Below are 26,423 nucleotides of genomic sequence, written 5' to 3'. Positions count from 1 at the left end.
GGGAGAGGGAATAGGGAGCCACTTGGGAGAGGGAATAGGGAGCCACTTGGGAGAGGGAATAGGGAGCCACTTGGGAGAGGGAATAGGGAGCCACTTGGGAGAGGGAATAGGGAGCCATCTTCTCGTTCACATCTTGAAAGTTAATTAATGAAACACTCAGTCTGCTGGTCAATATAGCTGTTATTTATTTAGTAAAAATCAATTGCATTCATTCAGTCACTCACACACACACACACATTCTACAGAAAAGTATTTCCTCAAATCAGGTCCTATCGGACTGTCATATTAATCAGAGCTGTCAGTTTCATAGAGACACCAGAGGCACATAAAGTGGTGTTCTGTATTATTATAAAATAGTCCACCATGTTACATTATTATTAAACATGATTTACTACACAAACATAAAATATTGTATACATTTACTGCAATGACAGTGTTATTATTATGTGGCGGGAGAGTCACCGCTCTCGCAGCAAACGCATGGCATATGGGACACAACCACCTGGTCACTGTGGTATTAAACGACTGAACAGCAGTGCCAGAGATCAAACCAGATTAGTTGGGTCTTAAAGATGATCATTTGCTTTTCTTGACAAAGCAACAGCCTCATAAGCTGTTTATAAGATGGCCGTCAAGAGTCCCCCAAAAAAACTTCAATTGCTTTTCACAACCGTCACAATCTCTCTTCCTCCTGTTTGTCACAGCAGCTCAGAGCAGAATATTGTGACATAACAGTTAAGGCATTATTCCAGTTCTGTGGGTATATGTGTGTGTCTTCACATTGGTTGGTTGAAACATGAGGAACCCATAATTCATGAGGAAAATGTGAATTAAATATAAATATTATCTCATTATCAGTTCTGTTACAGGACACTTGAGGAAGTTAGAATCTTGGGACATTGGGGTTGATTTCTCAACTAATTATCTAGTATAGAATCTATTTCAAAGATAGATAGTGAGAGGGATCAATAGAGAAAGAGAGAGGCTAAATTAAGAGTGAATGTGAAAGGTTGTGGAGGAGAGAGATGGAATGAGATGATAGAGAGAGGAGGAGAGGTCAGAGAGGAGGAGAGGTCAGAGAGGAGGTGAGAGAGGAGGAGAGGTCAGAGAGGAGGAGAGGTGAGAGAGGAGGTCAGAGAGGAGGAGAGGTGAGAGAGGAGGTCAGAAAGGAGGAGAGGTGAGAGGTCAGAGAGGAGGAGAGCTCAGAGAGGTGAGAGAGGAGGAGAGGTCAGAGAGAGGGAGAGGTCAGAGAGGAGGAGAGGTTAGAGAGGAGAGGTGAGAGAGGAGGAGAGGTCAGAGAGATCAGTGAGGAGGAGAGGTCAGATAGGTCAGAGAGAGGGAGAGGTCAGAGAGGTTAGAGAGGAGGAGAGGTTAGAGAGGAGGAGAGGTGAGAGAGGAGGAGAGGTGAGAGATGAGGAGAGGTGAGAGATGAGGAGAGGTGAGAGATGAAGAGAGGTGTGAGGAGGGGGGAGAGACAGGTGAGAGAGAGGTGAGCGAGTTTAGAGAGAGCTGAGAGGAGGGGTGAGAGAGGTTAGAGAGAGGTGAGAGAGAGATGAAAGGAGGGGTGAGAGAGGTTAGAGAGAGCTGAGAGGAGGGGTGAGAAAGGGGTGAGAGGAGGGGTGAGAAAGGGGTGAGAGGAGGGGTGAGAAAGGGGTGAGGGGTGAGAGGAGGGGTGAAGGGTGAGAGGAGGGGTGAGAGGAGGGGTGAGAAAGGGGTGAGAGGAGGGGTGAGAGGAGGGGTGAGAGGAGGGGTGAGAAAGGGGTGAGAAGAGAGGTGAGAGGAGGGGTGAGAAAGGGGTGAGAGGAGGGGTGAGAAAGGGGTGAGAAGAGGGGTGAGAAAGGGGTGAGAGGAGGGGTGAGAAAGGGGTGAGAGGAGGGGTGAGAAAGGGGTGAGAGGAGGGGTGAGAAAGGGGTGAGAGGAGGGGTGAGAGAGGGGTGAGAGGAGGGGTGAGAAAGGGGTGAGAGGAGGGGTGAGAAAGGGGTGAGAGGAGGGGTGAGAAAATGTGCATAACTGCTACATATGGCAGGAGTTCCAGAGCTGAGGGTCTATCAGCCAATCACAGCTTGGCTTTGGCTGGCACCAGCTGCAGACTCTGAAGCTTCATGGCCATGCCCATGTTTCCTGCGATCTTCAGTTTGCCCTGGAAGAATGCCTGCAGCGGACAGGTAGGAGAGAGAAATGATCTATCAGAGGATAATGGGTTAAAACACAGGAAAGTCAACTACTGTTCATGATCCAAGTTTTAAAGGGTTCAGATTACCCAGTTGCAGGATTGACACAGTTCACTGAAAACTGGGACACGGGAGGGGGTTGGCAGTGTTCGTCAGGGTGACAGCTTGCAGCCAGGGAACGGCTCTGCTCTGACATGAACCAACTGGAGGCATGCCTGCCTGCGTTTCAGCGGTTCAGATCAAATCCAATGCATAAACAGTGACGAGATTCATGGCCCACATCTAAACCCCCTAAAACAGCCATAACATTGCAGGATTCATCCTTGTGGAAGTATGTGTATGATGCCTGTTAAATGGTACAACAAGAGGTTTCTAACCTCAAGTGTCTTTCGTGGTTAAATAAAGGCTCAATTCAATTTGTTTTCCAATTCTGCTCGCTGATGCTGACTCTCACAAATAAAGGCTCTGACGAAGACTAAGACGCTCTGACGAAGACTAAGACGCACTGACGAAGACTAAGACGCTCTGACGAAGACTAAGACGCTCTGACGAAGACTAAGACGCTCTGACGAAGACTAAGACGCTCTGACGAAGACTAAGACGCTCTGACGAAGACTAAGAGTCCATAAGCTTGAATAAAACAAGTGATACTAAGAAGAGCAGTGTGAAGGTTTCTCTTTCCTCTGGGTAAATGAGCGAAGGGAAAACCCAACTGTGTTCAGTGTTGCTGAAAGGATCAAGTAAACCAAATGAATCAATGGCCCCAGGTGTGTGGGTGGGAAGTGGGCCTAGATTTAGCCAGGAAAAAGAGTCGCCCGTCCACTATCATTAATCACATTCTTCCCTGTTGAATTTCTCCTCCCTTTGTATTACTTTTGTCTCAATTGCGAAATGTTGGATTGGAAAATATATTTCCCTGCTGTGTCATCTCCCTTTCTCCTCAACGTCAGAAAATGGATCATGGGAATGAGTTATAGTCCGGTCCTCCAGCCAACCTGGGGACGAGGTTAGTTCAATAACAATACATCTCATCGTTCTCAGGTCTTTGAAGTCCTTTATATCTGAACGGAGGTCTGAAACCACACCTGGCCAAATCTGGCCCCTGTGGTACCTGGGATCCTAACAGAGGTCTGAGACCACACCTTTCCCTGTGGTACCTGGGTTCCTAACAGAGGTCTGAGAACACACCTGGCCAAATCTGGCCCCTGTGGTACCTGGGATCTTAACAGAGGTCTGAGACCACACCTTTCCCTGTGGTACCTGGGTTCCTAACAGAGGTCTGAGAACACACCTGGCCAAATCTGGCCCCTGTGGTACCTGGGATCCTAACAGAGGTCTGAGACCACACCTTTCCCTGTGGTACCTGGGTTCCTAACAGAGGTCTGAGACCACACCTTTCTCTGTGGTACCTGGGTTCCTAACAGAGGTCTGAGAACACACCTGGCCAAATCTGGCCCCTGTGGTACCTGGGATCCTAACAGAGGTCTGAGACCACACCTTTCCCTGTGGTACCTGGGTTCCTAACAGAGGTCTGAGAACACACCTGGCCAAATCTGGCCCCTGTGGTACCTGGGTTCCTAACAGAGGTCTGAGACCACACCTTTCCCTGTGGTACCTGGGTTCCTAACAGAGGTCTGAGAACACACCTGGCCAAATCTGGCCCCTGTGGTACCTGGGTTCCTAACAGAGGTCTGAGACCACACCTTTCCCTGTGGTACCTGGATACCTCCTAACAGAGGTCTGAGACCACACTTTTCCCTGTGGTACCTGGGTTCCTAACAGAGGTCTGAGACCACACCTTTCCCTGTGGTACCTGGGTTCCTAACAGAGGTCTGAGAACAAACCTGGCCAAATCTGGCCCCTGTGGTACCTGGGATCCTAACAGAGGTCTGAGACCACACCTTTCCCTGTGGTACCTGGGTTCCTAACAGAGGTCTGAGAACACACCTGGCCAAATCTGGCCCCTGTGGTACCTGGGTTCCTAACAGAGGTCTGAGACCACACCTTTCCCTGTGGTACCTGGGTTCCTAACAGAGGTCTGAGAACACACCTGGCCAAATCTGGCCCCTGTGGTACCTGGGTTCCTAACAGAGGTCTGAGACCACACCTTTCCCTGTGGTACCTGGGTTCCTAACAGAGGTCTGAGACCACACCTCTCCCTGTGGTACCTGGGTTCCTAACAGAGGTCTGAGACCACACCTTTCCCTGTGGTACCTGGGTTCCTAACAGAGGTCTGAGAACACACCTGGCCAAATCTGGCCCCTGTGGTACCTGGGTTCCTAACAGAGGTCTGAGACCACACCTTTCCCTGTGGTACCTGGGTTCCTAACAGAGGTCTGAGACCACACCTTTCCCTGTGGTACCTGGGTTCCGAGCAGAGGTCTGAGAACACACCTTTCCCTGTGGTACCTGGGTTCCTAGCAGAGGTCTGAAACTACACCTGGCCAAATCTGGCCCCTGTGGTACCTGGGTTCCTAACAGAGGTCTGAGACCACACCTTTCCCTGTGGTACCTGGGTTCCTAACAGAGGTCTGAGATCACACCTTTCCCTGTGGTACCTGGGTTCCTAGCAGAGGTCTGAGACCACACCTTTCCCTGTGGTACCTGGGTTCCTAACAGAAGTCTGAGATCACACCTTTCCCTGTGGTACCTGGGTTCCTAACAGAGGTCTGAGACCACACCTTTCCCTGTGGTACCTGGGTTCCTCCTAACAGAGGTCTGAGACCACACCTTTCCCTGTGGTACCTGGGTTCCTAACAGAAGTCTGAGATCACACCTTTCCCTGTGGTACCTGGGTTCCTAGCAGAGGTCTGAGACCACACCTTTCCCTGTGGTACCTGGGTTCCTAACAGAAGTCTGAGATCACACCTTTCCCTGTGGTACCTGGGTTCCTAACAGAGGTCTGAGAACGCACCTTTCCCTGTGGTACCTGGGTTCCTAACAGAGGTCTGAGACCACACCTTTCCCTGTGGTACCTGGGTTCCTAACAGAGGTCTGAGACCACACCTTTCCCTGTGGTACCTGGGTTCCTAACAGAGGTCTGAGACCACACCTTTCCCTGTGGTACCTGGGTTCCTAACAGAGGTCTGAGACCACACCTTTCCCTGTGGTACCTGGGTTCCTAACAGAGGTCTGAGACCACACCTTTCCCTGTGGTACCTGGGTTCCTAACAGAGGTCTGAGAACACACCTTTCCCTGTGGTACCTGGGTTCCTAACAGAGGTCTGAGAACACACCTTTCCCTGTGGTACCTGGGTTCCTAACAGAGGTCTGAGAACACACCTTTCCCTGTGGTATCTGGGTTCCTAACAGAGGTCTGAGACCACACCTTTCCCTGTGGTACCTGGGTTCCTAACAGAGGCCCCAATTGACCTCTGATTTTGAAGACTTTGCGTGATTGCAAAGTACTTGATGACACCCACACTGTTTGCTGAAGTAGGTAAACATACTCATTCTATTTCTTGTGTGCGTGTGTGTGCGTGCGTGTGCGTGTGCGTGTGCGTGTGCGTGTGCGTGTGCGTGTGTGTGTGTGTGTGTGTGTGCATGTAAAGTTGACTGAAGTTTGAACAAACTCATTCAATAGATTTTTCTCTCCCTGTCTGTTACATGTTGAGTGAATTGTCCTTGGTCTGTGGGCATTGTCAGATTATGTCCCTTACATCCAGGGTCAATGAACAGACAAGGGGCTGATGCCCTTAATACATCTGAAGGCCTTGCCTAGATATTTATTTCTTAGGGGAGAGGGGGGGGTTGAGAGCGAGAGAGAGCGAGAGAGAGACCCACCCTATGCCATAACAGAATGCACTCTGGACAAGGACTAATCTCATTACACTGGCCAATTTCCAAACCTATTTTTAGAAAACAATCAAATCAGATTTGGCATCCTACTTAAGATCGGGCTTCGCTTCGCTTTGGTCACTTTGACCAAAATCAAATGAATAAAAAGAACATTTAATAAAAAAAAATACTGACAAGATTCATAAAAGCTGATCTCTACGCATCTATGTAACCATCTGCCTCTCCTGAGGAACTCTATTTGCACTAAGCTTGGTAGGGAGGAGTGAGGAATTCAGCCCGAGGTCAGGTCAGATGAAGTGAGAAGGAATAGCCCTTGTTGCCCGATTGCTCAGTTTGCCCGGGCGGCCAGCTCTAAGAACAGTCTTTGTGGTTCCTAACTTCCATTTAATATTGATGGAGGCCCCTGTCTTCTTAGGGACCTTCAATGCTGCAGAAATCTTTTGTTTCCCTTCCCCAGATCTGTACCTCGACACAATTCTGTCTCAGAGCTCTACAGACAATTCCTTCGACCTCATGGCTTTGTTTTTGCTGACAAAGATTGTCAACGGTGGGACCTTATACAGACAATTGTGTTTACCACAGTTGGACTCCAATCAAGTTGAAGAAACACCAAGGATGATCAATAGAAACAGGATGCACCTGAGCTCAATTTCGAGTCTCATAGCAAAGGGTCTGAATACTTATGTAAATAAGGCATTTCTGTTTTTATATTTTGTATAAATGTATATAAAACTGAACAAGAGGACAATAGTATTGGGCTTCATCCAAAATGGCACCCTATTAGCATAGAGATCTGATAAAAAGCATTTCGCTACACTCGCAATAACATTTACTAACCATGTGTATGTGACAAATAAAATTTGATTTGAAAAGGCTGTGCACTATATAGGGAATATGATGCCATTTGGGACACAACCTTATTCATTGTTGTTTTAAGGACTCACCGTCTGTGGATTCATCTTGCCTGTCATCAGCTTCATTAAGTCTTCATCTCCCATGGTGATAGTGCAGTCAGCCTTCTTATCTGAATGGAGGAGAGAATCAAATTAAATAATGCCCTACAAAAACCTTCCTTCAATTATACTGCCCTACAAAACCTTCCTTCAATTATCCTGCCCTACAAAACCTTCCTTCAATTATCCTGCCCTACAAAAACCTTCCTTCAATTATCCTGCCCTACAAAAACCTTCCTTCAATTATCCTGCCCTACAAAACCTTCCTTCAATTATCCTGCCCTACAAAAACCTTCCTTCAATTATCCTGCCCTACAAAAACCTTCCTTCAATTATACTGCCCTACAAAAACCTTCCTTCAATTATACTGCCCTACAAAACCTTCCTTCAATTATCCTGCCCTACAAAACCTTCCTTCAATTATCCTGCCCTACAAAAACCTTCCTTCAATTATACTGCCCTACAAAACCTTCCTTCAATTATACTGTCTTACAAAACCTTCCTTCAATTATACTGCCCTACAAAACCTTCCTTCAATTATACTGCCCTACAAAACCTTCCTTCAATTATACTGTCTTACAAAACCTTCCTTCAATTATACTGTCTTACAAAACCTTCCTTCAATTATACTGCCCTACAAAACCTTCCTTCAATTATACTGCCCTACAAAAACCTTCCTTCAATTATACTGTCTTACAAAACCTTCCTTCAATTATACTGCCCTACAAAACCTTCCTTCAATTATACTGTCTTACAAAACCTTCCTTCAATTATCCTGCCCTACAAAACCTTCCTTCAATTATACTGTCTTACAAAACCCTTCCCCTTCCAACAGCGAGGGGCAACTGAATGTAATCTTCACAAAAAAATGTCATGGTTAAAAACATTTCTACCCTTTATCTATGGATAAGAGAAGAGTGTTGACATGTTATGCTCGACCCCCTCAGTTTGTTTTAACTTTAGCAACCCATCGGGCACAGACATCAGTTCAATGTTTAGTTTTGAATTCAATGTGAAAACAACAAAACAATGTCACCATGTCATTTGATTTCAATCCAAAAGTTGGGTGAAAAAGACTAAATGCCCTGAAGTTGATGACTTTTTTGGGGGGAAATCCAATCAGTTTTCCATTTTGATTCCATTGTCATCACCACAATGACTTTTTGGGGGGAAATCCAATCAGTTTTCCATTTTGATTCCATTGTAATCATCACAATGACTTTTTTGGGGGGGTTGAAATGACGTGGAAACACTGATTTGACCTGTTTTCGCCCTGTTGGAAGTCTTTATTCATATAAAAAAAAGATATGATCTAATTGAATTTTCCACGTGGTCTATATTAACCGGCACATCATTTAATAGAACAGGATTTTAAAATTCAACATTGTTGCACAATTTCTACTTAAAATATCAAAAGGGATGCAGAAGGCAAAACTTTGTAGAACGACGCTGTTTACGAACAGAACAAGAGGAAGTAAAGCTCTATAGTTTCTCCCCCATCTCCAGTTTCTTGTTGATCGGAAACGTTCCAGAATCCAATCAACTATATACTGCAAAATACATGGGATCCTTGACTTCATGTTAACTTCAATGCCCAACACTTTAATCATTGGGATTGCGCTATTCATGGTTCACTACTGTCCATGTGGTTAAGAAGGGAACAAGTTGTCATCCCAGTACCAGGGACAGGATGAAGTGTACTGTGCTGTGCTCTACTTCACACACACCTGCCACTTCAACCACGGAAGTTGCTTTTATGAAATGTCCACTGCTCTTTAGAGACCATTCAACGTACAATGTTGTCCCAATGTCCCAAATGCCACCCTATAGTGCTCAACACTAGTGCTCCATATAGGGAATATGGTGCGATTAGGGCGCTACCTTGCTTTCTATAAAACGTTGTAACAAGTGAGATAGGTTTGATAACAGGAAAGGCTCAGAGGAAGGCCAAGTTTTTAAAGGTTTTTCAACAGAGCTGAGTGGAAGAAAAGGACATTGCTCCAGACAGCCATAATGGAAGCAATTTAAAAGTTCTCTCTGTGTGTGTGTGTGTGTGTGTGTGTGTGTGTGTGTGTGTGTGTGTGTGTGTGTGTGTGTGTGTGTGTGTGTGTGTGTGTGTGTGTGTGTGTGTGTGTGTGTGTGTGTGTGTGTGTTTTCTAAAGGAAGCAATTCAAAAATTGTGTGTGTTTGGCATTTGAATAAAAATCCTTCGTCTTTTGCAATACAGAACTGCTCTCTCAGAAGACAGACCGCTTCAGTCACTTCAGTCATTTATATTCTGCAGACACCCATCTCCTCAGACGGACAGTCCTTCTGTTTTTTTTTGTTGTTGTCAGGAAATCGAATATGTCAGAGTCTCAGCCAAGATCATCGATCTCCTCCAATACCTCTAATGCTCACATTGATAAAAACACTGAACATTAAAACACAAAGACCTGATCATCTGATGACAGACAGACACACACCAGTGTTGTTGCTCACGGAGCCGTGTCCATTCTTCGCGTCTACGACCCACAGAGCGTCTTTCCCCTCGGGTCCATCGGTCACCTTGAAGGCAAAAACTCCTCCAATCTTCTTCACAACGTCTACTCCTTCCTGCAGACAAACCCGGTGTGACATCAGAGCAGAGAGAGATGGACTGTTATTGCTCTGTGTTCTGTTGGGTTTTGTGAGGTTCGTGTGGCAGCGGAGGCTAACGTCGAGTTAAAGTTACCTAAATATGTACGAGTTGACAGACTACATAAATCACATAGCTAGCTAGTGGTACTGAGTTCTGAGACTACCTTGACATTGGTCTCTGGTGACAGACTGTTAAACAGAGATAACCTTATAAAGTCATGATTATAATACAAAAAGCTTTATAGTTAAATAAGTTCAATAACATTCAAATGTGGCACTTAATTGATGCGACAACAAGCAGCAATGACACCGCAGAGTGAGACTGAAGCAGGTGGTGAAGCAGTCGTCAGCACCCACACAGAACATGAACACATTTGGACTTTGTATAGGAGGATATAAATGGTGAACAGGAAGTCCGTTTGTCTAAGTGGTGTACCTCCTGTAGTTTGTTCTCTATCTCCTGGAAGACAGAATAGACTCTGAAGCCCTCCAGACGTTCTGCTCTGGTGGGGACAGCCGCTATCTGGGACCTAGAAACACACACAGGAACAGAACACGGCTTCAGTTAAGAGTGCGTTCTCAGAGAGAAAAGAGAGGCTAGTAAAAACGCGTGCGTGCGTGTGTGTGTGCAACATCATCATTGAAGGACAGTCACAAAGTAAACGTGTGTGCGCTTGTGTGCAAATGTGTGTGTGTGTGTGTGTGTGTGTGTGTGTGTGTGTGTGTGTGTGTGTGTGTGTGTGTGTGTGTGTGTGTGTGTGTGTGTGTGTGTGTGTGTGTGTGTGTGTGTGTGTGTGTGTGTGTGTGTGTGTGTGTGTGTGTGTGTGTGTGTGTACCAATGTTGAAAGGAGTATGGTTCAAGGCCATACTACAGTATCTTTACTTAATCTGTTCCAACACAGAAGGTTAAAGTACATGCTGTGGCCACGTCCCAAACAAAACCCTATTCCCTATTAACGGAATTACACCGAGACTCCGATGTGTCACTTTAAAAATGTTTGCCAAAAAACAAAACATTGATTTCAACGTTTAATAAAAACAAACAACTCTATGCACAATGACTACTTTGAACAATTTACACAGTCAAATGTTTTTAGAAAAACATTTACTGGAAAAGTTTGATTTTGTTACCAGACTTTTGGATCTGTGTTTTTGTAATATTTTCTGTGTAAATTGTTCTAAGTAGTCCTTGTGCATAGAGTTGTTTGGTTTGATAAACATGGAAAGAAATTGTTTTATTTATTGTACATTCCGTTGCCATGAAATTGCCCCCCCCCCCCCCCCCCCCCCATACACAAAAAAATAAATAAACTGGTTTCTATTATTTTAAACATACGATTTCTGCAAGGATCTGAGAGATAAAGCCTAGTTATTTAGTAAATCACCTCAGTTGTGTGTTTCTCACCTGGTCCGTTAATTAGTAAATTTGTAGACAGATAGACTCACCTGGCGTCCTGAGGGAACCCCATCCTGTAGAGAGTGACGACCACAGCTCCTCCCAGGCCGATGTTGTGCTGTAGGGCCACCTTCGCCCCTGGGACCTGCCTCCTCTCAGCCTGTCCTCTCAGCTGCCAGCACAGCTCCGCACACTGGGCCAGACCTGAGCAAGGAGAGAGAGAGAGAGAGAGAGAGAGAGAGAGAGAGAGAGAGAGAGAGAGAGAGAGAGAGAGAGAGAGAGAGAGAGAGAGAGAGAGAGAGAGAGAGAGAGAGAGAGAGCGGGGAGGTCAATGACACATACACAGAGAGAGATCAGAACAGACAACTGGGCCAGACCTGACTAATCAACCACAGAGAGAAATTAAGGCCAACACAATAGAACAGACCTGAGCAATCACAGAAACCGATAGAGTCAATGCACTGAGTCAATCCCAGAGATCAGAACGCTCAGCAAGACCAGAGTAATCAACAAGAACAAAATGAGAGAGAGGTCAGAACACTGGGCCAGACCTGACACATCAACAACAGAGAGGGGAGGTTAATACTGAACCAGACCGGAGTAATACACCACAGAGAGACGATGGTCAGTCACAGAATTACATGTAGAGCTCTAGGATGTCTGTGAGATCAGAACACTGGGCCAGACCTGACACATCAACAACAGAGAGGGGAGGTTAATACTGAACCAGACCGGAGTAATACACCACAGAGAGACGATGGTCAGTCACAGAATTACATGTAGAGCTCTAGGATGTCTGTGAGATCAGAACACTGGGCCAGACCTGACACATCAACAACAGAGAGGGGAGGTTAATACTGAACCAGACCGGAGTAATACACCACAGAGAGACGATGGTCAGTCACAGAATTACATGTAGAGCTCTAGGATGTCTGTGAGATCAGAACACTGGGCCAGACCTGACACATCAACAACAGAGAGGGGAGGTTAATACTGAACCAGACCGGAGTAATACACCACAGAGAGACGATGGTCAGTCACAGAATTACATGTAGAGCTCTAGGATGTCTGTGAGATCAGAACACTGGGCCAGACCTGACACATCAACAACAGAGAGGGGAGGTTAATACTGAACCAGACCAGAGTAATACACCACAGAGAGACGAAGGTCAGTCACAGAATTACATGTAAGAGCTCTAGGATGTCTGTGAGATCAGAAAACTGGGCCAGAACTTACAAAATCACAGGTCAAGGCACTCTACAGCTATATAAGCGTTATATAAGAAAGTCATCATGCTAACAACCAGAGGGATTGGAAAGCCTACTGTAATATCTACTTGGACAACAAACTGAACATCACATGTAAGTCTTCATATTTGAAAGGTCTCAATTAACAGATTGATTTCCTATCATAGATTATGGATTTCCTGTTTGTCCTTCCTTCTGAGCGCACGCGCACACACACACACACACACACACACACACACACACACACACACACACACACACACACACACACACACACACACACACACACACACACACACACACACACACACACACACACACACACACACACACACACACACACACACACACACACACACAAAGCCTGTAAGTGCTAATGCTGGATTGCTAAATCTAACCAGATGGACAACAGGCATTTGAACCCAGAGTGTGGCTGAGGCAGGATGTCATTTCACAAATTAAAAATAACCTTAGGTCCCTGACACAACACATTGCTGGCCCTATAAAAACACAACGACCTTCCATTTTTCTTTTCTAATTCCTACATTGAAAAATTACCACATAAGGCCTCCATTACAGACATTGATAATCCTCTCCGATTTAACCAGGTCGGGTCATCGTGGTCAAAATCTCACTCTCGCTAGCGTTCCAATGCACTTAATTTCCATCAACTCTTGCCTGCCACATCAAAGAGGGTGACAAGTTAACACTCCTCCCTAATCTTGCTGGCCGTGACTCCTAGGTTAGCATTCCAGCACATAATAAACACCAGGAAGAGTAGCCGCTGCCTTGGCAGGAACTAATGGGGATCCATAATAAACACCAGGAAGAGTAGCCGCTGCCTTGGCAGGAACTAATGGGGATCCATAATAAACCCCAGGAAGAGTAGCTGCTGCCTTGGCAGGAACTAATGGGGATCCAATATAAACCCCAGGAAGAGTAGCTGCTGCCTTGGCAGGAACTAATGGGGATCCAATATAAACCCCAGGAAGAGTAGCTGCTGCTTTGGGAGGAACTAATGGGGATCCAATATAAACCCCAGGAAGAGTAGCTGCTGCTTTGGCAGGAACTAATGGGGATCCAATATAAACCCAAGGAAGAGTAGCTGATGTTTTGGCAGGAACTAATGGGGATCCATAATAAACCCCAGGAAGAGTAGCTGCTGCCTTGGCAGGAACTAATGGGGATCCAATATAAACCCCAGGAAGAGTAGCTGCTACTTTGGGAGGAACTAATGGGGATCCAATATAAACCCAAGGAAGAGTAGTTGCTGCCTTGGCAAAACTAAATGGTGGTCCTTAATAAATACAGTACAGTGGCTATAGAAAGTCTACAACTCCCTTGTTGTGTTGCAAAGTGGGATTAAAATGGATTCAATTGTCATTTTATTTGTCAACAATCTACATACAATCCTCTATAATTTCAAAGTGGAAGAATAATCTTTAAAAAAGTATAGAATTTATAAATAATGAAAAAACCTTCATTATATGAGTCACTCTGGGTAAGTCTCATAACAACTTTGGCAGCGATTACAGCTGTGAGTCACTCTGGGTAAGTCTCATAACAGCTTTAGCAGCGATTACAGCTGTGAGTCACTCTGGGTAAGTCTCATAACGGCTTTGGCAGCGATTAAAGCTGTGAGTCACTCTGGGTAAGTCTCATAACAGCTTTAGCAGCGATTACAGCTGTGAGTCACTCTGGGTAAGTCTCATAACAGCTTTAGCAGCGATTACAGCTGTGAGTCACTCTGGGTAAGTCTCATAACAGCTTTAGCAGCGATTACAGCTGTGAGTCACTCTGGGTAAGTCTCATAACAGCTTTAGCAGCGATTACAGCTGTGAGTCACTCTGGGTAAGTCTCATAACAGCTATACTTACTATACTTGCCCTTTATTCTTTTAAAAATTCTTCAAGCTCTGTCAAGATGTTGGGGATCATGGCTAGACAGCAATTTTCAAGTCTTGCCATAGATTTTTATGCAGTTTTAATACAAACCTGTTACTTGGCCACCCAGAACACTTCGCTGTCTTCTTGGTAAGCAGCTCCAGCGTAATTGTGGCTTTGTGTTGAAGGTTATTGCCCTGCTGAAAGATTAATTTGTCTCCCAGTGTCTGGTGGAAAGCAGACTGAACCAGGTTTTCCTCTAGGATTTGGCCTGTGCTTAGCTCCATTCTGTTTCTTTTCATCCTGAAAAACTCCCCAGTCTTTGCCGATGACAAACATACCCATACTATGATGCAGCCACCAACATACTTGGAAATAAGGAGGCAGTTTCTCAGTGATGCGTTGGATTTACCCCAAACATTAGGCTTCGCATTTAGGCCAAAACGTATATTCCTTTGCTGTATTACTTTAGTGCCTGGTTGCATACATAAGCATGTTTTGGAATATTTATATGATGTATATTTTTATTCTTCTTTTCACTCTGTCATTTAGGTCATTATTGTGGAGTCACTACAATGTTGTTGATCCATCCTCAGTTTTCTCCCATTACAGACATTGTACTCTGTAGTGGTTTTAAAATCACTAAAAGCAGTTCAGAAGAACGACTGTATCTTTGTATCTGGGTGGTTTAATACATCATCCAGAGCATAAATATTAACTTGACCATGCTTAAAGATAATCAGTGTCTGATTTGTAATTGTTACCCATCTACTAATCACCACCTTTCTGTATGAGGCTTTCGGAAAGCTCCCTGGTCTTTGTGGTTGAATCTGCGCTTGAAATTCAATACTTGACGGAGGGATTTTACAGATGTAGTATGGGGGACAGAGGAAGGGTTAGTTATTAAAAACTCATGTCAACTCCTATTATTTCACACAGAGTGAGTCCATGTAACATAGTACATTTACATTTACATTTAAGTCATTTAGCAGACGCTCTAACATGGTACAGACATTATTTGGCACAGACAACAGCAAAGGGCAAGAAGGTAATGACAGGAATCAACCTAGCACACAGTTCAATATCCTCCTGGGACTACTCAGGATGTCACTTCCTGTCTGTGTGTTACAGGCAAAGCGTGGATAAAGGCTTTTGTGGGAGTTACTGACTTTCTCAGGAGACTACTGCCCTCTGGTGGTCATGACTGAAATACAGACACATCACACATTCAGATTCCATCTTAATCTATAATGTAGCTTTTTCAACATTAATTTGTTGCATACAAAATTAGTTGTTGGATTAGGAGGAGGATGAAGTCACTGGGTCAGCAGGAGATGGTTGGTGTTGTTTACCTGTAGCTCATAGAGGGGTCAAGGGTTACGAGGTCAGGGGTTATGGGGTGACGGCGAGAAGGGTCAGGGGTTAGAGGTCACGTGGTGATAGTTATTATTACCTGTGGCTCCCAGAGGGTGTCCTTTAGAGATGAGTCCTCCGCTGGGGTTAACCACCCACTGGCCTCCGTACGTGTTGTCTCCTCTGTCTATCAGCTCTCCAGCCTTACCTATGAACATAGAACACTGATACATTAAATAATATAATACCTTTGATCTTTAACACGCTTTTTATGTTGGCCTACATGGCAGACAGTCACAAAGTGTGGTACAAAGGTAAAACTCAGAATGCTTAGGGAACACAACCAGGAGGTAAAACTCAGAATGCTAAGGGAACACAACCAGGAGGTAAAACTCAGAATGCTAAGGGAACACAACCAGGGGGTAAAACTCAGAATGCTAAGGGAACACAACCAGGAGGTAAAACTCAGAATGCTAAGGGAACACAACCAGAGGGTAAAACTCAGAATGCTAAGGGAACACAACCAGGAGGTAAAACTCAGAATGCTTAGGGAACACAACCAGGAGGTAAAACTCAGAATGCTAAGGGAACACAACCAGAGGGTAAAACTCAGAATGCTAAACTCAGAATGCTAAGGGAACACAACCAGGGGTAAAACTCAGAATGCTAAGGGAACACAACCAGGAGGTAAAACTCAGAATTCTAAGGGAACACAACCAGGGGGTAAAACTCAGAACGCTAAGGGAACACAACCAGGGGGTAAAACTCAGAACGCTAAGGGAACACAACCAGGGGGTAAAACTCGGAATGCTAAGGGAACACAACCAGGGGGTAAAACTCAGAATGCTAAGGGAACACAACCAGGGGTAAAACTCAGAATGCTAAGGGAACACAACCAGGGGGTAAAACTCAGAATGCTAAGGGAACACAACCAGGGGGTAAAACTCAGAATGCTAAGGGAACACAACCAGGGGGTAAAACTCAGAATGCTAAGGGAACACAACCAGGGGGTAAAACTCAGAATGCTAAGGGAACACAACCAGGGGGTAAAACTCAGAATGTTTAGGGAACACAACCAGGGGGTAAAACGCATTATGTTTATGACAGGAGTATGACATGAGATCAAATAGACACACAGAAGGCCTCTCATTCAAAAGAATATATGAATAATTCAACTATAGTAAAACATTGAACTGAACAAATCAGAAACAGTGAAAAACAAATAAAAGGCAATTCTATATATTATTTTAAATTGAAAAAAACATTCTAGAGAATTAACAATGCTACTTCTATGTGGCTAGAAATAGGCGGTCGATTGGTAGGGTCAGACTCACCCTCTGGGCACAACCCCAGAGCCTCGTACGTGATCAGCTCGTTGGCAGAGAAACAGTCATGTAGCTCGATCACATTGACATCACTGGGTTTCAGGCCCGCCGTCTCAAAACACTTCTTGGCTGCCAGGGAGGTCATGTCGTATCCAACCTAACAGCAAACAACACAATAAGTCACCATCTTTTTGTTGTTCTGCATTTAAAAGTTGTTGGATACTTTTGAACAGCTTTATGTCCCCTCTCACCATCTTCATGCAGCTATTGTCTTCGAAGGTAGTTGCGAGGTCCGTGACCATCTCCTGGGCTAAGATCTCCACCGCCTGGTGCTCTAGACCATGGCGCCTCACAAAGCCCTCACTGGCCAGGACAGCTGCCCCTGCACCGTCAGAGGTAGGACTGGGGGGGGGGGAGAGAGAGACGACAATGTTAGTGTCCCATAGATACTTTTTCCTGCCAGAGTGCAAAAGCCCCCAAAGCAACACCCTGGTCCTTAACACCAAAATGTTTAATTCTAATCAAATAAAGCCAAACTCTATAGAGGTGGAGGTCAGGGAGGGCTGCCCCACTCTGCCTATCCTCTGGTAGGGGAAACACTGCCCCAGAGAGATAGTGGGACTCCTTACCAACACTGGAGAAGAGTAAGGAACTCAAACACCTTCCTGGACTGTTTGACCTGGTCCAGACTGTACTCATCCTGGAACTGAGAGTACCTGTTAACACACACACACACACACACACACACACACACACACACACACACACACACACACACACACACACACACACACACACACACACACACACACACACACACACACACACACACACACACACACACACACACACACACACACACACAGTTGTCATGCCGTGGCAGGAAAACATTGATCTTTGGATTGGTCAAAGAAGGTCATTTCTAATGACCAGGCCTTCTGTGTGTTAAAGAGTTGATGGTTGCAGTCTTACGGGTTGTTGGTGGAATGCTTGTGGTTCTTCCATGCGATTTTAGCAAAGTGCTCTGGTGTAGTACCTGGAAGAGTCCCGGGAATTAATACACTTAACTATTCAATGACAGAATTCCCAGAGTTCCACAGTCACCCACTACATGGTGTATCATCCAGATGAAAGAAAAGGTTGAGAACAACACACTTCATAAGGTACTGTACACCTGTGCACGCACACCATCATATTTACCGTATTTCTCCATGTGTTCTCTGCCCGCGTTGCCAAACATCTGTGGTGCTGCCGGGGCTGCTGCCATCCCATATGTGTTGAACATCACCTCCATATGCTTGTCCATGGGGTTAGTCCTGTCCATGAACTACAATACACTGGGTTAGTCCTGTCCATGGGGTTAGTCCTGTCCATGAACTACAATACACTGGGTTAGTCCTGTCCATGGGGTTAGTCCTGTCCATGAACTACAATACACTGGGTTAGTCCTGTCCATGGGGTTAGTCCTGTCCATGAACTACAATACACTGGGTTAGTCCTGTCCATGGGGTTAGTCCTGTCCATGAACTACAATACACTGGGTTAGTCCTGTCCATGGGGTTAGTCCTGTCCATGAACTACAATACACTGGGTTAGTCCTGTCCATGGGGTTAGTCCTGTCCATGAACTACAATACACTGGGTTAGTCCTGTCCATGAACTACAATACACTGGGTTAGTCCTGTCCATGAACTACAATACACTGGGTTAGTCCTGTCCATGAACTACAATACACTGGGTTAGTCCTGTCCATGAACTACAATACACTGGGTTAGTCCTGTCCATGAACTACAATACACTGGGTTAGTCCTGTCCATGAACTACAATACACTGGGTTAGTCCTGTCCATGAACTACAATACACTGGGTTAGTCCTGTCCATGAACTACAATACACTGGGTTAGTCCTGTCCATGAACTACAATACACTGGGTTAGTCCTGTCCATGGGGTTAGTCCTGTCCATGAACTACAATACACCGGGTTAGTCCTGTCCATGAACTACAATACACTGGGTTAGTCCTGTCCATGGGGTTAGTCCTGTCCATGAACTACAATACATTGGGTTAGTCCTGTCCATGCGGTTAGTCCTGTCCATGAACTACAATACACCGGGTTAGTCCTGTCCATGAACTACAATACACTGGGTTAGTCCTGTCGATGAACTACAATACACCGGGTTAGTCCTGTCCATGAACTACAATACACTGGGTTAGTCCTGTCCATGGACTACAATACACTGGGTTACTCCTGTCCATGAACTACAATACACCGGGTTAGTCCTGTCCATGAACTACAATACACTGGGTTAGTCCTGTCCATGGGGTTAGTCCTGTCCATGAACTACAATACACTGGGTTAGTCCTGATAATGTACTACAATACACTGGGTTAGTCCTGTCCATGAACTACAATACACTGGGTTAGTCCTGTCCATGGGGTTAGTCCTGTCCATGAACTACAATACACTGGGTTAGTCCTGATAATGTACTACAATACACTGGGTTAGTCCTGTCCATGAACTACAATACACTGGGTTAGTCCTGATCATGAACTACAATACACTGGGTTAGTCCTGTCCATGAACTACAATACACTGGGTTAGTCCTGTCCATAGGGTTAGTCCTGTCCATGAACTACAATACACTGGGTTAGTCCTGTCCATGGGGTTAGTCCTGTCCATGAACTACAATACACTGGGTTAGTCCTGTCCATGGGGTTAGTCCTGTCCATGAACTACAATACACTGGGTTAGTCCTGTCCATGAACTACAATACACTGGGTTAGTCCTGTCCATAGGGTTAGTCCTGTCCATGAACTACAATACACTGGGTTAGTCCTGTCCATGGGGTTAGTCCTGTCCATGAACTACAATACACTGGGTTAGTCCTGATAATGAACTACAATACACTGGGTTAGTCCTGTCCATGAACTACAATACACTGGGTTAGTCCTGATCATGAACTACAATACACTGGGTTAGTCCTGTCCATGAACTACAATACACTGGGTTAGTCCTGTCCATGGGGTTAGTCCTGTCCATGAACTACAATACACTGGGTTAGTCCTGTCCATGAACTACAATACACTGGGTTAGTCCTGTCCATGAACTACAATACACTGGGTTAGTCCTGTCCATGAACTACAATACACTGGGTTAGTCCTGTCCATGGGGTTAGTCCTGATCATGAACTACAATACACTGGGTTAGTCCTGTCCATGGGGTTAGTCCTGTCCATGAACTACAATACACTGGGTTAGTCCTGATCATGTACTACAATACACTGGGTTAGTCCTGATCATGTACTTCAATACACTGGGTTAGTCCTGATCAAGTACTACGATTGGTTTTTACCTTTGATGACAAGGAGCCTCTCTCCATCTTTTCAAAGCCAAGGGCTAGTGCACAGTCAACCAGACCTACAGTCAGCAAAAGAAGGCAAATGTTTAGGTCCAGCATAAGACGGATCATAGTAGATGAGCATGCATCCTACTTCAGTTTGATTCCAGGACATGGCATCACAAGGGTCAGGAGTTTGTCCTGAACATGTGACCAGAGCAGGGAAAGGAATCCTAGTCCCAGGAATCAATCCTGCCCCCCTCTATCTCAGTCCCACTCACCTCTCTGTGTCCCATCCAATGACGTCCAGAAAAGAGGAAAAAAAGTATGTGGACACCTGCTCGTCAAACATCTCATTCTGAAATCATGGGCATTAATATGGAGTTGCTCCTCCCTTTGCTGCTATAACAGCCTCCACTCTTCTGGGAATGCTTTCCACTAGATGTTGGTACATTGCTGCGGGGACTTGCTTCCATTCAGTCACAAGAGCATTAGTGAGGTTGTGCACTGATGTTGGGTGATTAGGCCTGGCTCGCCGTCAGCGTTCCAATTCAGGGAAGAGCCTTCCCCAAGGCTCCCCAAACTGTTGCCAAAATACATCATTGTATGCTGTAACGTTAAGATTTCCCTTTACTGGAACTAAGAGGCCTAGCCCGAACCATGAAAAACAACCGCAGACCATTATTCCTACTCCACCAAACTTTACAGTTGGCACTATGCATTTGGGCAGGTAGCGTTCTACTGGCATCCGCCAAACCCAGATTCGTCCGTCGGACTAGCAGATGGTGAAGCGTGATTCATCACTACAGAGAATGTGTTTCCACTGCTCCTGAGTCCAATGGTGGCGAGCTATACACCACTCCAGCCGACGCTTGGCACTACACATGGTGATCTTAGGCTTGTGTGCGCTGCTCGGCCATGGAAACCCATTTCATGAAGCTCCTGACAAACAGTTCTTGTGCTGAAGTTGCTTCCAGAGGAAGTTTGTAACTCAGTAGTGAGAGTTGCAACAGAGTACAGACCATTTTTACTCGCTATGCGCTTCAGCACCCGGGGTTCCGTTCTGTGAACTTGTGTGGTCTACCACTTTGCAGCTGAGCCGTTGTTGCTCCTAGACATTTCTACTTCACAATAACATCACTTACAGATGACCGGGGCAGCTCCAGCAGGGCAGAAATTTTGCGAACTGACTTGTTGGAAAGGTGGTATCCTATGATAGTGCCACGTTGAAAGTCACTGAGCTCTTCAGTAAGGACATTATATTGCCAATGTTTGTCTATGGAGATTGAACAACTGTATGCTCGATTTTATACACCTGTCAGTAATGGGTGTGGCTGTAATAGCCGAATCCACTCATTTCAAGGGGTGTCCACATACTTTTGTATATATAGAGTACTCTGTGTGTAACACAGATATGATTAATATATCTATGGTCAAGTGCCACTCACCTCCCTGGATTAGCTGTCGGGCCATGAACAGGGCAGTGGAGCCTGTGGAGCAGTTGTTGTTGACGTTGATGATGGGGATCCCTGACAGGCCAAGGCTGTGGTAGATGGCCCTCTGGCCACAGGTAGAGTCACCTGAAAGATAATGATAATAATATGGTCATTTACATTGACAGTAACACAAGTGGAGTCACCTCAGACATGATGAGACATACAGATGGACAGACATCTTAAAGGGATCTTGTTTTAAAAGCAATAGTTCATCACTAGACAGTTCTCTTCATGACACAGACACAGGTCAGCTCAGGTGAATGATTGCATTGTGTTATAATATCTTACAGGCCTATACAACAGCATAGGTTATTACTAGGCCGATACGACACCATAGGTTATTACTAGGCCTATATGACATCATAGCTTATTACTATGCCTATATGACATCATAGCTTATTACTAGGCCTATATGACATCATAGCTTATTACTATGCCTATATGACATCATAGCTTATTACTAGGCCTATATGACATCATAGCTTATTACTATGCCTATATGACATCATAGCTTATTACTAAGTGGACACTTACAGCACTTTTGGAATGAATTTGAAGGCAACTCACAAGGCATTTAATATGCCTAAAGAAAATACTTTTAACGGACAGTTAACATTATAATCAATGACAGTCTCTTACCATACACATAGCCCACACAGGCTTGCTCTATAGCAGAGTAGGGGACTCCAGCATCAGACAAGGCCCTCTCGCCTGAGTCATAAGAACATGATTATAAGACACAACAGGGAACAATGGGCATCACTCACAATGGGCATCACTATTATATGACATGTACAACACAGGGTATTATAACCAGGTAGTATCCAGGTGACTATAGCTCAAGGTGTATCCAGGTGAATGTAGCAATGTTGGCAAGTACAGGACAGGTACAGTAATGAAATGAAAACCACCTGCTATCTTTGCCATGTCGGGATAGTCAAAGTCTTCTTTTCCTGGCTTCTCAAACTGCAAAGACAAAACACAGGAGAGGGTTCTGGATCAAATCTCAGACTGGGGATAACAGTTCAACTACTACACAGACAGAGCTCTGGGTCAACATGACTGCTGTGTACTTGAGCAAGGCACTTTGCCCGTAAACTGCACGGTATTATGGCTGACAACCCCTGTGTGTGTGTGTGAGAGAGAGTGAGAGAGATCTGAAAAAGCAATGGACAAAGAAAGTATTCTTCTAATTCTGACTGCACAGGAGGGGCGTCCTTCTGCTGCATGCAATGCAGCTAGTGTTTATCTAGCTATCGGTGTGTGCAATGCATCCATGACCCTTGGCACAATTAGCCTATGACCATGGAGTATTGGACTTTCAGATTAGACTGGGTTTTAAAATGCCACGTATGGCAATTTCATTTTAGCTAGGTAGCAAATACATTTCCAAGCCATAATTCACAATACAATTTTAAACATTGATAGCCTAGTATAGTTGTTATTCAATGTTTCGTGTTAGCTAACCAGGATAGCTTGAAAGCTAGCTGAAATTAGCTACGTTACTGTAGTTACCTAGATAGCTAGCAACACCAACATGAACAGCTGACAAAAGTCTTAAATCTCGCGTTATATGTTCAGCCAACAGTAGTTGCTTAGCCTATGTTAATTGTCGAAAGAAATGACAAGCTCCTGTAGCTTATTTTGGAAATGCTGCTAACCAACATGACAGGTAAAACGTTAGCTAGCTAAGGACAACGAGCTAGCTCTTTTCTAAAGTCTTTCAATACTAGATAGCAATCCAGCTAGCACGAATGCTAGTCGAAATGCAACCATTTATAACCAATAGCAAGATTTACCTTTGTCATTCCCACTCCAATGACGAATACTCTGTTCTTTTGAGGAGCCATTCTGGTTGTTGTGCTGAGACGAGTGCTTCCAAGAGGGAAGAGTGACAATACGGATGATAACCGTTCACCGAACTGAGAAGTCAAAGTACTACGAAGGAGTTTCCGTGGAGCATGTGAACGCAGCATAACTCCTTGCCTGTAATGATGCTAGCAGCTTTCTATACCCATATTAACGTTACACAATACAGTGACTTCTTAATGGAAGTCAGTTGAAAGTGTGTCCAGTTGTGTAAACAATGGTTGAACTCTGGATGAACTCTGGCCAAATACGTTAGCGAGATAATGTTTTACTATTGACTGTATTAAAAAAGTGCGTTTAAGAGCAAAGTACTGTGCTATTGTTGACAATAACAACAAACTTTCAAAAACAGTGGCAGTCATACATGGTTGAGTTTAATCACTACTTCTTGTGACCGAAGTGCGTCAGATTTACTCAATTCATTCTGATACAGATCATTCCAGGCAGAGAAAACCTTAAAACCACATTATCAGTTTATTTTATTTTATTCATGATCTTTATTGGGGTAGTGACAAAAGGAAAGGCATGGTCACATATCTCATTCAATCAATCCTCAAATGCTTCTTGCTTGTCACAAACCAAACAGCACTGCATTATAACTGTCAACAGCACTGCATTAGCATTGGATGTGTCTGACACCGACAGCCATTTCAGTCAGTGGATGAGTGGATATCTGGCCAGTGTGTTTACATCCCGTCACCTGGGCTAGCTGGTCGTACAAAGCGCTTGACCGTAACTCAACACTTGATGAACTGGTGTGTGACCTCATAGATGCCCACTGACTCACTGGCCTTCTCGTCATAGTCTGTCCAGTCCTGATATGGAGAAGAAGTATTAAAAATGCTGTTCTTGAACTGAAAATAACTATTGTATTGGGTACTGGAAACTATTCTTGTAATCAATGTTCACATTTATTATGTTGACCTACTGGCCATAGATCAAAAATACTAACTTTTTCCAGTAGGGTGATTTCAGGAAACTTGGTCCCCGACTCAGCTCCCTCTGCAGCAAAGCCCGCCTGTTGTGTTTCAAGGTCAAAGTAATGTGATGTTAGAGACAGCGGACAAGGTTGAGGTGTTGTAGTATTGTAAAACACATATTTTAGTTGACTTTATTGTTCATTCAGCAGTATTACAAGTTCTTAAGAACATTTGTCATTAAACTGTTACAAAACAACACTAAATAAAGAAAATGTCAAGGTTTCAGAAATGTCTATGCTAAACATTTGGAATCTGTTTTTGAATGATAGAGTGGATCCAATTGTTATAGTTTATCAGAATAGTCAGGGAGAAAACAAATCCCCTGATGCTATATAACCTGTGCTTCTACAACCTTAGCTGAGATTTGACAACATACAGTACAGGAGTGTGCCCTGTTCTCACTTGTGGTTGGAAGTCTACCGGCTCCAGGCCTCGACACTCAAACTGCACCATGGTCTTAAACCTCTCACTATCCTCAGCCTTCACAGCAGCAGCACCACCACCACGAGGAAGAGACAAGAAGGTGTGAGTGGCTGAAACAAATAAATACTCTTGTGTTTTAAAGATGTACTGTTCTGTAGCAGAACACTTCAAGTGTCAGCAGCAACAGAGTGGTAAGGATGAAATAGGCAGTATTATTACTAAACATTTCCCACCTTCAATTGCAGTCAAGCCAAGGATCAATTGAGAGGTAAGCTTCACAATAAGTACTGTACTCACGTTGTACGGGGTGATTGTGTCTCTCATGATATCTGTGAACACACATACACATATAAACATCATGGCAGAAACAAGGTGGAGCTGTTGCTTACCTCTATCCAGTAATCTCAGATCCCCAAAGGAAAGTGAAATGGCTGAATGTATGAAACAACGTATGTGTAATACTTCTCTGTTTGCTTACCAATAGAATTCTCCCTGGCACAGAGTTTACACTTCTGCACCATGCTGGCACTCCCTCTTCCTCCTTTAAGTGGTACACTGTCCTAGGGAAACAGTCAGTCACTGCAAAGTGTGGAATATCCGTCACCATATCAAATGTGATTTTGAATAATAAGATACATTGATAAAAAAAAATCACCTTTACTCACCATAAGGTTGATATACTGCCATTTCTCTGGGATCTCACCACAATTGGCACATTTTAACTGTGACAAAAGTATGTATGTTACGATGTTTGTCACAAATGGCACCCTATTCCCTGGCACCCTATTCCCTATGTAGTGCACTACTTTATACTACAGCCCTAGACCCTATGTAGTGCACTACTTTATACTACAGGCCTAGACCCTATGTAGTGCACTACTTTTGATCAGGGCACATGTTCTGGTAAAAAAAAAAAGTTGTGTACTTTATAGGGAATAGTCTGTCAACTACGGAAGCATACAGTGTGTAGTCATGGCATACACATTCTATTCTAATCCTAATTCTATGGGTTACTGGGATCCACAACACTACATCAGCAATGCTTTTGTATTGTTACCTACCGTTAGCTGCCTAACGTTACACGTCACATGCGTATTGTTTACCGACTAAAAACTAGCAATGTTTTGAAAATAACGTCACAGGAGTACCTTTCATAGCTTGTCGTGCTGTAAATGTCTTGTTCATGTAGTGATACAACTTTTCACCATTTGACAAATTCGCTTATTGTGTGTCATGATAAATATAACGTTATAGCTCATGGTAAAATGGCTAGCATCAGCTGGTTAGCAAATTCTTAAGTTACCTTTAGAAACCAGCGGAAGTCTTCACCTTCTGGTCGCACATTTGTGACATTTTCCAAAGTGGCTTTGAACTGCAGCCCAATTTTCTATGAAACATATAACACGCATTTAATTCATGGTAATGTAAATATTGTTGAAAACGTGCATGCTCTGAATGATGTGGCCTCACTTACCACCATCTTGACACTCTAGTACTTTTGCGTAAACACTCGTTTCAAAATACGCAAGCGTAGCTACGTCAAGGCACGCTTTTACGCATAGTCAAGAATCAAT

General features: G+C 44.5%; 2 protein-coding genes across 4 annotated transcripts; both read right to left on the bottom strand.

Annotated features, from left to right (window-relative positions):
- Nucleotides 1-1,905: 1,905 nt before the first annotated feature.
- On the bottom strand, nt 1,906-23,583 carry scp2a (sterol carrier protein 2a). The gene is made up of 16 exons (XM_046322599.1): nt 23,377-23,583; nt 22,489-22,543; nt 22,217-22,288; nt 21,530-21,661; nt 20,097-20,161; nt 17,947-18,073; nt 17,719-17,782; nt 17,376-17,462; nt 16,998-17,148; nt 16,756-16,903; nt 15,522-15,629; nt 10,988-11,141; nt 9,978-10,071; nt 9,388-9,517; nt 6,914-6,993; nt 1,906-2,152 (listed from the first exon to the last, which is right to left on the bottom strand). Exons 1-16 carry the CDS (start codon nt 23,551-23,553, stop codon nt 2,057-2,059), a joined length of 1,740 nt encoding a protein of 579 aa, XP_046178555.1. The 5' UTR covers nt 23,554-23,583; the 3' UTR covers nt 1,906-2,056.
- A 313-nt stretch (nt 23,584-23,896) lies between these two features.
- On the bottom strand, nt 23,897-26,384 carry czib (CXXC motif containing zinc binding protein). 3 transcript variants are annotated; one of them, XM_046322600.1, is made up of 8 exons: nt 26,324-26,384; nt 26,153-26,236; nt 25,515-25,571; nt 25,328-25,409; nt 25,083-25,178; nt 24,829-24,959; nt 24,399-24,464; nt 23,897-24,261 (listed from the first exon to the last, which is right to left on the bottom strand). In XM_046322600.1, the coding sequence occupies exons 1-8, from the start codon at nt 26,327-26,329 to the stop codon at nt 24,184-24,186; spliced, it is 600 nt and encodes a 199-aa protein (XP_046178556.1). In that variant the 5' UTR covers nt 26,330-26,384; the 3' UTR covers nt 23,897-24,183. The 3 variants fall into 3 exon arrangements, with proteins under 3 accessions (XP_046178556.1, XP_046178557.1, XP_046178558.1); XM_046322601.1 differs by having other exon boundaries at nt 24,829-24,906; nt 25,147-25,178; nt 26,324-26,379; XM_046322602.1 differs by lacking the exons at nt 26,153-26,236; nt 26,324-26,384 and having other exon boundaries at nt 25,328-25,404.
- Between the last annotated feature and the right edge of the window lie 39 nt (nt 26,385-26,423).

This window comes from Oncorhynchus gorbuscha, linkage group LG22 (assembly GCF_021184085.1).
Source record: "Oncorhynchus gorbuscha isolate QuinsamMale2020 ecotype Even-year linkage group LG22, OgorEven_v1.0, whole genome shotgun sequence".
Classification (NCBI taxonomy): domain Eukaryota; kingdom Metazoa; phylum Chordata; class Actinopteri; order Salmoniformes; family Salmonidae; genus Oncorhynchus; species Oncorhynchus gorbuscha.
Note: the sequence above shows the minus strand (reverse complement) of the source record. Positions and strands in the feature narration are given on the sequence as shown.

Coding starts and splice junctions, on each gene's coding strand:
- scp2a (XM_046322599.1), bottom strand. CDS start 23,553: ATGCTGCGTTCACATGCTCCACGGAAACTCCTTCGTAGTACTTTGACT. Junction 10,072..10,987: donor GGGTTCCCTCAGGACGCCAG/GTGAGTCTATCT, acceptor GTGTGTTTCTAG/GTCCCAGATAGCGGCTGTCC. Junction 6,994..9,387: donor CTCCGTGAGCAACAACACTG/GTGTGTGTCTGT, acceptor TCCTCCATTCAG/ATAAGAAGGCTGACTGCACT.
- czib (XM_046322600.1), bottom strand. Junction 25,410..25,514: donor GGCAGTATATCAACCTTATG/GTGAGTAAAGGT, acceptor CTGTTTCCCTAG/GACAGTGTACCACTTAAAGG. Junction 24,465..24,828: donor CGGTAGACTTCCAACCACAA/GTGAGAACAGGG, acceptor GAAACACAACAG/GCGGGCTTTGCTGCAGAGGG.